The sequence below is a fragment of the Manacus candei genome, unplaced genomic scaffold (assembly GCF_025592945.1).
Source record: "Manacus candei isolate 608988 ecotype Guabito, Panama unplaced genomic scaffold, ASM2559294v1 h1tg000015l, whole genome shotgun sequence".
Lineage (NCBI taxonomy): Eukaryota > Metazoa > Chordata > Aves > Passeriformes > Pipridae > Manacus > Manacus candei.
The window spans coordinates 13105785-13118682 of record NW_026138063.1 but is presented as its reverse complement, the minus strand read 5'-3'; the positions used below and the strand labels follow the sequence as shown (position 1 = coordinate 13118682).

At 37.4% G+C, this 12898-nt stretch overlaps 1 protein-coding gene across 18 annotated transcripts in view; it reads right to left on the bottom strand.

Moving 5' to 3' along the window:
* The window catches only part of DLG1 (discs large MAGUK scaffold protein 1), a 138722-nt gene that overhangs the window by 111035 nt on the left and 14789 nt on the right, over positions 1-12898 (bottom strand). For 17 of the 18 annotated variants that reach the window (XM_051781318.1, XM_051781320.1, XM_051781324.1 and 14 more), the window contains exon 3: positions 12645-12811. In XM_051781318.1, the coding sequence (XP_051637278.1) occupies positions 12645-12811 (167 nt within the window). Of the gene's footprint in view, positions 1-3041; positions 4228-12644; positions 12812-12898 lie in introns of those variants that run through there. The other variant, XM_051781337.1, reaches the window with a different exon arrangement.

The window sequence follows — 12898 nt, the reverse complement described above, 5'->3', positions numbered from 1 at the left end:
TGGCAGGAGCCTTTTCATGTCTAAGAGGAGACTTCCAAGAAAACAAAACTTGGCCCATGTGCACAGCAGGAAGAGAGACTACTTCAAACTGAGACAGGGCAAGGGGGTTTACAAAACCCAATCAAAGCCCTAAATGACCTGGTCCAAGTTGATGCTGCCTCTGCTTTAAGCAGATGGTTGGATGAGATCACTGTCAATGCATATTCCGTTATGCACAACTCACTTAAATTGAAGGAAATTCCAAAAACTGACAATAACAACAGTGGGACCTTGAACTACAGAGCAATGCACAACCAAGTGAGGAAATCTGCAAGAATCACAAATTCAGTGTCACCTTTCCCAGTTCAGCCACACTGGTTGTAGCTGAGCTCCTGTGCTCAGGCACCTCACAGCCACAGCACGGTGCTCGCTCAGAACAGAAGGAACCCAGAATTTATGAGGTCTCACAGCTTAGGTTTAACAACTTGGGAAAAAACCCTTCATCTTTCTCCCTTAGTAATAGGTTGATACATCATACCTGCTTCCCCTGCCCAGAGATACCTTGTTTCTGACAGTAGCCAAAACCCAGTACTGGACTACCCAGTACTGCTCTGGTGCAGCCCAGGATACTTCTCAGTGTTTTGGAATAAAAATGGTACAAAGCAATCGTTCTTTCACACTAGTCAGACTGGAAACATTATTTAAAGCAATTTTACATCATTTTCATTTTAAATTCAACTGTTTTACTGGAAGTGTACTATGGAACAAACAAGCTAAGAATGACTGCTCAAAAATAGCTTTTTCTAGAAAAATCAATGGTTTTTCATATTCTGTATTTTTAAATGCCATGAACTCATTTAAAACTGTGACTTAAATAAAATTCATTACTGTAAGCTCAGCCCACGTGCTTGCTCTTAATAGTATCCATGGTTGCAGTGATGCAAATTTGCCTACCTACATCAAACCAAATGTGCCCACATAAAGAGAAAAAAATACTGTATTAATCAGTACTCTTTGCACTAGATTTGGGCAAAGTAAACCATTTAGACCTTTGAAGACAGGACAGAAATTAGTTTAAGGACCTGTTCACCCATTGTGACTAGACCTTAATTCCAAATTAAGCAAAACGGAATTATCAAAGATCAAATTATGAAAGATTTCTCAAATTCATTAGGAAATTCCTCTTGCTGGCCAAATCCTTCTCTTCCATAGTCAGAAATAAAGAGGAACAATGAATTGTTTCAAATACTCCTCCACTTAAGGTGGAGAAAGGGGAAGCACTTAAACACTATTACTAATCTCATCACACATTGCTTAATGCTGATTTCAAAATTGCCTTACTTACATGCATCGATTTTCCTTAACATTTGAAAAACAGGTTTATGCACAAAACCAAGGAACATACTTTTCATTAGACTACAACTTCCAAGTAATCAGATAACACACTACAAAGGAAAGCAAACAGTTCTTTTATAAGCCCCACTTTAAATAAACAGCTTTAGTTAAAGCTACAAGGTACTACAGCAGCATTTAGTTAAATGAGGCCAAAACTTCACATGAAGCAGGCAGGAAGGATTAAGTGCTGATACCTCCAGGTGGAAATGCATGAGCAGTCTAAGCCCATGTAAGACTCTGGAGTGCAGAGATGATCTCTCCCTCTCCCCTGCAACATTTCTGTGAGCAGTCTTACTTCCTTAATACCTATAGAGCTAAGTTCATCATATTAAAAAACAACTTTTTTTTTTCCCTCAGAATATGTTTTCTGTTGGCTTAACTTGCCAATATAAATTGTCTCTCTGCTCTTAGACAAGTAGATATGGGAAGGTGAACAAATGCACAAAATTATAAAAATGACAGATCTAGCCCTCTCTTAAAATGAATACAATAAAATTAAAGTACATATCAATATAACTGAAGTTAAGCAATTAATATCCAATCCCAATCTCATTGCACAAAAGAGAATATTCTAAAATAAATAAAGCAGAAATGCCACAAATTAATGTTATCACACAAACGTGATTTAAAAAGATATGTTTCACTTCCAAAAAAACCCCAGCAGTTCAGACACGAGAAAGACTCCTTTGCTGGTGAGAGACAAGGTAACTTCACTCATTCCAACCAGCCTTTGCTTCCTTGTGTCAAACAGAACTGGGAAGCATCTTGAACTTTTCTTTTATAAAAGCTATCATTAAATCCACCTAATATTCTCAAAGACGTTCAATTTTATTATATTTCTTGAGAAGGATGTTTGTATAAACAAGTTTCATGCTTTCAGATTATCCAGAAGAATGTCAGAAGTCAAAGTAATTTGTAAAAAAAAAAAAAAATTAAACCAGAAACTATTTAAACATCCAAGGAAAAGGGAACAATACAGAACAAGTTTACCACTTGAAGAAACATAAAAAGCCTCCACAAAAACAAACCCATCAAGTCAATATTTCACAAGCACACTACTATTACATTCTGTTTATGCATTAGATTTTCTCTTTAGCAGTTACAAGTGGGGAGTATTAAAAATGAACATACATAAAACTTTATCCTAGCACAGAAGTAAGGACACTAAGTGATCTGGGTATTTTCATCTCAAAGCAGCAAAATATCAATAATAAAGCATCTTGAAATATATCCATCCCTAACAGGATTTGCCATTCATCTTCTTCTCTTTGATCATTATTTTAAACATAAGGTCACATAAAACATTATTTGGAATTCCTCATTCTGAAATAAAAAGCAAACTACTATTTTAGCATGTTTAAAGAGAGTGAATTTTTATAGAAGAGTCTAACTGCAGAATGAGAAAATAAATCATTCTATAACACTTGAATTTTTCAATATGTGCATAATTAGCTCTTCGAAGAATTAACATCTATGATTGTTCTTAGCAACAACTACAGAATTTATTTAGACAATATCTGTGGTTTAAAGTTAAAAAATCAACACTAGAAAACCACCAAAACATTTTCATTAAAGAAAAAAAAAACCTGAAAGATTCGACAAAAACCGAAAGATTCAACGAGAACTTCAAAGATTATAGGCATTAATCAAAAGCTTTATCATCTTACCTTTGTTGTTACAATGCATAAGCAATCCATTGTTTCAGCATAGCAGGTATCTTTCCAAACATTTAAAAAGGTTTAGTTTCAATCACAGCTAAACACCATCTCAACAGAACGAGAAAGAGCAGACTTATTTAATAGTCAAAACAGTGGAGTGAGTGCCAGGTTTCCCTTCGGATTCATTCAGAGGTAGAAACAGCGTGGAGAAAAAGCAGCAGGCTAAAATACAAATGCTCTAAGTTTCATGGAAGATTCTTAACCTACTTTGATTATCTATGTCTGAAAAACTTAAATGTATCCTTGAAAATATCCTACAAAAGATGTCAAATCCTGTTCCATCCCAGTTAAGTACCTCCTCATATTCTATTTCATATACTCCTCTTTCAGGATTACCTAACACATGAGCATCACAGGGAATCATTTGATGAAATGCAATACAAAATTATTTTACAGCAGAAAATCTCAATTCAGCTTTTCTTAGCTGGTTACAATTTCTAAAATGAAGCGTTTGTTCAAAAATAGTTTTGGTTGCAAACAAGTATTTCTCCTCTAACGTCATTACAGCATTTGCAGACTGCAAAATAACTGATTTCCTAAGCAGTAATGAATGGAATATTCCATGTAGAACAGGGAGACAAGAAAGTGGCAAGGAAAGAGTAATGCATATTGCAAGAGAAACGCTATTTTGAGCCTTGAATTAACCTAGAATTTCATTTCCTTTTGTAAGGCTGTAATGCAGTGACAAGGCAAAGTTTGTATGTGCAGGCATTGTCTCCTCAGTCTAATTAGCACGGCTGGGGAAAGTCTAACACTTGGGCACAAAAAAACCACAACATCTGCGTACTCTGAAACACCAACCTGACAGTTTCATACATTGGTAAGAACCTTATTACATTAATTTCCCACAAGAGGCACTGAAAGCAAATGGTCAACTCAGTTTCCACTCTCTTGTCCTAGGAGGTCTCCTGCTACCACCTTTGCTGCAAACACAGTGAAGTATATTGAAAAAATTCAGTAAGTAAATTCAAGCTATTAAATCTTATCTGCATTATTTTGCTTTTAGCCCAAGATGTACAACTAGTGACGCTGACCATATTTTGCATTGGCAAACAACTCTAGAACATACTAAATGTGTATCAAGAGCATTCCCTTTAAGCTTTCTGCAACTTTGCTCCACTTGATTCCCTGGCTCTGCTGGAGGGGAGGGGGGGGGGGCAGATTGGTATGTAAGGAAACTATTCTTCCCAAAATTACACATTTTATTTTGCAGGCAGTTGTTACCTTTATAGGACAAACTGGAATGGAACTTTAAGATAAATCTTCTACTATTCAGCCACTAAGAGGATTTTTTACTTGTGCAACCAAGTCAAGCCAGAGATAATTTTTATACTGTCTATAAAATCTGTGAAGAATTTCTACTGTGAACACCCAAGGTGAAGTTCTCACTGCTACAAAGCATCAGTGGGAAAAATACATGTCTTTCAGACTGGTAAGGCTGAACTCAGACAGAAGGCTAAAAGTTCTAACTTCAAAAAGCAGAAAAGCACCAGTTAAGCGGATGGAACATTCCTCTGTCAGAAAAGGTGGGGGTGATTACTTTCACAGCTGAATGCACACAAGGTATCCCACAAAGAAATTATCCTTGCATTTACCAAGCCTTGTTTTGGGAAAACTGTAAGGTTCAGAGAAATTAACAAAGTGCAAGTATCCAAAAAGTTAAGGGACACTAAGCAAATACATTTTTCGGTGGTTTGGCACACGTCCAGCATCCAGCCCAGAAACATCTTCAATGACCATACAAGATATGAAGTCAGTCCAAACGTACGTTTCTGGCACAAATCTCCCTAGGAACCCCAACAGCACACCCAAACTTGGCTTGTCCCTCATGTTCAGTCTATGAAGGGCAAAGATTAATGATACCTTCTCAGCACTGAAATTTCTCTGTTGGTTCAAGATCAAGCTTTCTGCAGACTAATCCTGTCTACGACCAGCGTATGTTCAGAATCAGTCACTTCTATTCCCCTCATTTTTATGTTCTCTTGCCTTCTCTGGGACTCTTTCAGAACTAAGTATCATTATCATGCCATTTTTAGCCCTCCCACTCACTACCATCCTTCCAACAAGACTCAAGGCCCGTTAGTCTTTCCACAGTAAGTATGTAACTCCCTTTGGGCTGCCAATGCAGACTACAAGATGTAGAAAAGAGACCTTTCCAGAAAGGTGAGGAAAAGGCATTTCCTTGCTGAGGATTTGTGGATCAGGCTGCTCATCAAGAACAGGCACACTAAACACTCCAGAGCAGAGGGCACAGACAAAGTCACCTCATAACAAGTGTGCCTGAAAAGTAGTAATGCATCCACTGCACTACAGAGCAGAACAGCTTGTACAGCCAAGGTGCATTAGAGCCCTTTACCAATCACTGCACTGTTATGATGGATTAAAAGTCCTTCTGGTAACTGTGTATGTGGTTTTCTCAGGACCCATCTTCAGCTACCCATGTCCACAAACAGGAAAAGAGATGACAATCACACATGCTATACAGTAGAGTGAAAAACATAGGGCATAGATAGATAAGCACTCAAAGAAGAGAGCACTATATATAAAAAAAACATTTCCTAGTCCAAAAGCAGTTTCTGCACATTTTTCACTGGAAATACCTTGCATACAAGAAACAAACATTCAAAAAAGATTGACCAGGACTCAAACCTTCAGGTAGTTTAGCATTCTCATAAGAAAAAGTAATACAGGTTTTTGAAGAAGAGTTACAGGACTCTGTGAATGAGCAAGTATGTGTTTAATTTTGCAGCTCAGAAGAAACAGTTTTTTCAAAATGAGAACTAGGTAAGGAATCCAGAACTAAAAATTACTGTAAATAATAAATAATAACTTGAACCATCTTTCCTTGAAATTCTATTGTGAGAAGCAACAGAGAGATTAAAGAACACACCAAAACTTGAATCAAAATAATGAAATGTATGAAAAGTCACATGTTTAGTGCACTGAAGAGTAAGATGTTTCCACATAGTGCTGTTAGCCATTAAAATTGCTGTTATTCTACTGAATTCGTAAGAAGTAATGCAATATCTTCAATGTCATTCATATTTACTAAAACCAAACCTTTCTGTCCCATCAGCTCCAAGTGATCTCAGTAACAATCAGTAACAACTATTCTATACAGCTTGGCCAGAAGGAAAAAGTGCATTTCCATCCACCAATATTCATGGCATTAATATTAAAAAACAAACATGATTCTCATGTGAGAAACACAAAGGCAAGGGATGGGTTTTTCTTGCCTTGAATTACCTATTAATTCTTTCAGGTTATGTTTGACAGTCACTTTTTACACCTTCACAGGCTTATTCTTTCTCTAGTGTGGGAGATTCTATCTACAAAGTCACCAGATAACTAAATAAAGGAGAATTCATGCACAGATAAACCATGCATAGAAATAAATCATGCCAATTAAAACAATGCCTTGGAAAATACTGATTTTGCAGATAAGTAATTTCTTCATCTCTCCACAAATCTAAAAGCACATATGGTTACTTAAATGCTAATTTGCCCTCAGATTCTATGAGAACACCCACGTAACACACAGCTGTCACAGGTGTAACCAGAGCAGCAGGCTCAGCTCAGCTTCACAAGGGGATGGCAATTGCCCAACCTCAGCATACTTGAGGAGACATATCAAAGACTCAGCAAAGATCAAGCACTACCATCACTGCAAGCACTGAAACTGTGAGATGCTGTAGCCTAGTTTATCTAGGTACCTTTGAACCTGGCTGCAAGATGTCATTATTCTAAGTTTATAAAAAACATAATTAGATACCAAAAAAAATAAAATTATGTGAATTTGTAAGTTCCGTATTTACTTCTGAATTGAGAAAGGTGCATTTTTAGAAATAGCAGATTTTTATTGCTTGTCTATGAATCCTGAACTGAGCATGACCAGAAGCCTGTCCCTGGAAGACTTTTTCAGCTTCAGTTCAAGACTCACATTCTTTTCTTTGTACAAACAGATCTCAAGAACTGAAGGCAAAATACAGAGCAAGCCAAATACCATTTCCCCTCTGTAAAGTTAACACAGTGAAAGCAAGGAGGCTCCTGAGTAACCCAGGACTATACACCATTAGGTGCTCAAATAAAACAAGCACGTCATGTTTGCAGAGGAGTTGAGATAAAAGACGGGCAATATGCACATACAGACAAGCATAAAGGACCAGCATGGTTACAGGGAGTACAACAATCAGACACAGCATATCACCAAGCCAGCCAGTACTGAATCTCTATAAATATTGAGGCAAAGAAGGTATTTGAACACAGCACAATAGGTCAGGGATTTTCCCAGGAACAGTTTGTTACTACAACAGGTACAACTGACTTTGTAAAGGCCAGGTGAAGGTATTGCAGTTAAAATTCAGAAACAGAAAAACAGAACTAGAGTATCCTGCTGTTTTAATAACGTGCTCTGCATATGCAGGTATCTCCTTCCAAGACTTCCTCTGAGATCTTGATTAACTGCTTGATGTACCATTTCATTCTGAATACAAACTGCTACTGATCACACACAATTATTTCATTTCACTAAAAACCATACATCCAAAATTCTTTCCTCCAGACTACATAAGCTTACCTTATTAAGAAGTTACACAAAACTATCAAAATCTTACAAAGGTTAAGATGACATTACTGCTTGCTTTGTAAAGAAAGCCAATTCCCACGTTGTAGGTGGAAAGAAGGTTAGCTTAACTTTATACCTTCTCAAAATATTCATGTTGACTACTCCTTATCTTTTGACAGATACTGAGCAAACCTAACATAAGGCTGCAATATGCCTTAATAGCTAAGGAGGCAAACAGGAGCTGTATTAACAGAAACACAGTCAGTAGTACCCTAAAACTCCATTATTCCCCCTTGCTTGGCACTTCTAATAGGACATCTGGAATACTGCATTCCATTTTGGGCCCCCAATATGACAAGGATTTCGATAACATGGAACAACTTCTGCAGAGGGCCATGAAGATGTTGAAGGGGTTGGAAGACTTGACCCTTAAAGAGAGGATAAAGGCACAGGGCTCGTTTAAGCTTTGAGAAAAAGTTGGGCAGAATCTAAAACATACCCTCCAGGTACCTACAGTGAGGTTATTCAAAAGAGAGAGCCAAATTCATGTTATATGATGGAAAAACATTAGAAACTACAAATAAATGTAAAGAGAGATTTCAGTCAGAAATAAGGAAAAGCTTTTTCACCATGAGGATAAGTCAAGCATTGGAACAGAGTGACCAGAAAAGTTTTGCAGTTCCCATTCTTGGAGATTTTCAAGGCTCAGCTGGCTGAAATCCTTTGCAATCTGATGGACCTCACGGGTGATCCTGAATTATTTTATAATTCCAAGATGTTTAGAGAATTTCCTTTCCGCTCAGCCTTAGTGACAAATTTTAGCTGAAATTACAGACAGATCAGCTGTTTCCTTACTTCCTCTTTTACTTTCTTTTCATGAAAAAAGAATTTGGCAACGGGCTTTAGAAGAGAGTGAGCCAGGCAGTCTCTCTACATGCCAGACACTGAACACATGGGCATGTGCAGATGATGTGGAAACCACAGATCAGACCAAAGTCCTTCAGCCACCATTACTCACTAAACACAGAGATGTGTTTGCCCAGCTGTAAGAGACTCCAGATTGAGTTCTCTCCCCTAAGGCAAAACATTTCCTTTGAGACAGTGTTCAGTGGGGGTTTTTTAACATCTCAAATTAATTTAGTGGGGCTACTTTTAACTCAAGCTAAACAGCAAACACTTTTTAACTTCTCAGATTTAAAATGATCACAATATTAAAACATATCCTAGAGATTTAAAGGGGAAAAAAAAGAATGTCACGAGACAACAATTTCTTAGCAATACACTACTCAATTAGGTCAGAGATTTCTATCACTAATTCAAGTTTCCCAGTGTATTTGTCAAACACAAACTGTCCCACCTACAGATGGCACCACAGATCACAGCAAACAGCTTCCAAGGCCGCTCCCTCCTGCACACACACAGCTCTCAGACCGTTCCCAGCGCTGAGATCTTGCTTGAGATCTGCTACCTTTGCCAGTGCACACCTCAGCCCAGTATTTAATGCACACAAGGAAAAGGTATGAACCATTCGTCCTTTTCAAATTGCACATGTAGGGGTTTTTTTTACTATTTCCTAGCACTGAAAGGATTAACATTCCTTTCCTGCTTATCGCTGTCTTGAGTCACTCTTCTGCCTTTTTTTTTGTCTTTTTCGTTTTTTTTTTTCCATTATCATTTTGTGCTGGAGATTGAAACAAATAAAATAGCTAAATAAGATTCCAGGAAATATAGAGCATGGAAAAGAAAACAGATTGCTGTGAACAGGAAAACTTGCAGTCTGTAGCTCTAACTTTCTCTAATACACAACCTATGGGGATTACGAACTCCTGGCTTTTGATTCAGAAGTAGAACGACAAAAACAGAATTAGGCTATGTCCCATTAGAAGTCCTCAGGCAACCTAAGCTTGTATACCACTATTCTATGTATATACACAAGAACACATTGCTAAAAAGTCATTCTCAAAGTCAGCTGTGTAGAAAGTTCTTGTAATACAATCCTTAATCCCTTTAGGGGAGCATTATATTCCCAGTCTCAAGCAGCTCACACATATACCATCAAAGTGTCAGCTGGAAGAATACTTACTTGGCCCACAGTAACCACAGCAAAAAGGTATCCTCAAGGTAAAAGAAATGGGGTTGAAATGTATTACTTCAAAGACTAACAATTTCCAAGCAAGAAAAAAATGTCCCATTCTTATCACCTACAGACTCACGGGCCTGGCAAGCAACAGGATACTGCTAAAATAATCTCAAAGTGCATCTGGTATGCCAATCTGCTTGTACCTGCTTAATGAACTAACACAGAACTGTACAGTAGCATTCAAAGCCTAAAAAGTGAGAGTCTGTTAAAAAAAAAGGCTATGAACAAAAGCAGATTAAATATTAAAGTGAAGTGCCCCCCTAGTCTCTCATAAATTTCAGCAAGCAAAACAAATCATTAGGTTAAACACATGCTGGAATTGTTATGCCCTTGGGCTGATTAAAACCAATTATAAAATAACTAAAAAAAAAAGCCTAAGTACCTTAAAAAAGCATACTATTGAAACCAAAATGCATTAAGTTTTACAGCATAAAAAGAAATTTTCACATACTACACATAATAAGTATGTGGAATATAAATTGTCAATATATAAGAATATATCCTCATAAATTTTATTAAATTTCAAAATATTGAGGAGGAGATATCACCTTACAGGTATGTAAATAAAAAAAAGTCACTGAAGAAGAAAGAATTAAGGCAAATAAAACATATAAGATTATATGTTTATATAACAATTTTCATATCTATTTGAAAGCTAAACTAAGACATTCAGATATACTAGAAGAAAAAAATGAAACCAAAACTAACCTATCACTTCTGAAAATTGTTCACCTTCACAACTTAACATGGAAACAATATTCTAACTAATGAAATACAAGGTAACATTTACTCTAAGTGACCCAGACTGGGAGAAAAGCTCGCTTTCAGTTTCACATGAATGAGGATCAACACTAACATGTGCAACTACGCTTTTAAACACTGGGAGTAGATCTAAAATCTGACCTTCATATACTGAAGGTCAAACAACTGTGGCTTTCACATGATACTCAAGACAAAAAAAAAAATCTGAAGGAAGACAGGTAGCTTTGTCATAAATGTTCAACTCTGGGCCACTTAAAAAAATAAAGTAACCCACACCAGAACAGGTTCTGTCAGGTAACACTACATACCATGACCACCAGACTGTACTGGAGAAGCAAACAGTGCAGCTGAGAACAAACACATCTCTGGTGAGACTTCCCAAATCAGGCCATTCTTCCTTTCAATATATCAGTAACCTTGCCATGACAATGTGCCTGTTGTCACTGGTGCAGTGTGAAGGACAAGTCCTTGTATTACTGGCAGCCTAACAGCACATGAGAATAAAAACTAAAGATGCAACTTAGTAATTATATACACCCTCATGTACAATATAGAAAGATACAGGGAACAACAGTACCCTTGAGCTGATAAGTCTTTGTTACTATGGACATCTTGGTCACAAAATAAATAAACTTGTATACAACTGGAAAGAGTTTCTGGAGGGGGCTGGCAAGTGAACAATCAAAAAGCCTGGATTTATCAGTACCACTATTCTGTACTTCAGATGTCAGCACGTTTCTCCAACAGGGGAAGCAAAAAAGGTGCTGCACTTGCAATATCATAACACAAATCTCATAGTAACACATCTGTGCTTCCCAGTCCCAGCTGCTAGAATTAGGAGTATATTTAGCAATAACAAAATGGTTTGGTAGGGGCATGAATCCTGAAGTCCATTAGACTGTTTCCAAGTGCATTATAGGGGGAAAAAAAATTAAGCCATTTAAGATGGTCATGCTGCTCATGTAAGGAGATTTTAATGGCTGTTCTTGGGAACATGTAACTCTTGCCCCTGGCTTGGCTGACCTTTCGTCTACTGGCCATTTTTTACTTTCCAAAAGAACACAAGTCTTGGACTTCCTCTGTAGTTCTCTTTAAAGCATTCCTGATGTATTTCATACTAGATTCAATATAACAAATTTGAGAAAAGGTACAATAAGCACAAGCACTTATTTTTCTTAACTGCACAAATTCATTAGCACATCACACGCTTCTGATCTGCAGCTAAGTGGACTCTCTTACACAGTCCAAACAGCCTCTGACAAAGCTTCACTCACTAAGGCATCCTAACCCCTTTATCTTGCTCAGTGGTACAAGCTGCTGAGCTTCCCTCCAGGCTGTAGCACCAGTCCATTGGCTGGTCTCTCCCAGTGCTCCTCCTGAGCTCTATGGCCAGTTCATGCAAACGGATCAGCACAGCCCTGCCTTCGGTTACAGAGACACTCAGACACCTCCTCCAGTGCTGTCAGTGTTCAGGGCACACTTAGAACAAAGCTCATCTCTTTGGGGACAAATAAGAGGTCTGATGCAAAAAAATTCAAGCAACATTATAACTTGAACTGGGGCAGGGAGATCTTGACTTAGTGAAAAATGTACATGAGTATGCATTTCCCTGCTCAGTTTTCTCATCACTCACCAGTGACAACTGGCTGCACATAGTTTTCAAAAACAAGTCCTTCCAGAACACAGACATAGAAGTAGCAGGGAGTTTCTTATCAACAGACTGAAAAATTTACTGTTAGAAAGATACAGCCTCAGATTTCCCATATTACTAATGAAGTAATGACTCAAGAGTCACGAGTACAGATGGGTATAAACATACTAAACCTGGCAGCAAGGTTCCAAAATCAAAGCATAAATCCAATTTAATGGTCACTTAATGGTACATTTGACATTTGAGTTTATAAATTTTTGACTAAGCAAAATGCATACATGTTATTAAACACTTCAATAATTAAATCCCCTATGACTACTTAATAATGCACATTCTCTTTGAAAATTAATATTTTACAAAATGAAGGAAATGTAGAGAATAATGTTGAACTAATAGTCAACAAGAAAAAATAAAACAGAGACTTCTATATCATACCTCTACACTTGGGCTAAGGCTGCTTGGCAGTGTTTCTGATGTCACTGTTGTGCTTGGAAGGCTGGAGAAGTCCCAGGTATTCACAGGCTGTATTGGTTCAGATGGCTGAGAGTGATCAATGCATTTTGGATTGTCCAATAAGGTCACTTCATAAAATTCTTGAATATCTAAAGATGTGAAAAAAATTGAGGTTAGGCTTTATAGTTACTACTACAATATTCTGACTTTAAGTACATCTTCCTCGTGAAAAACAA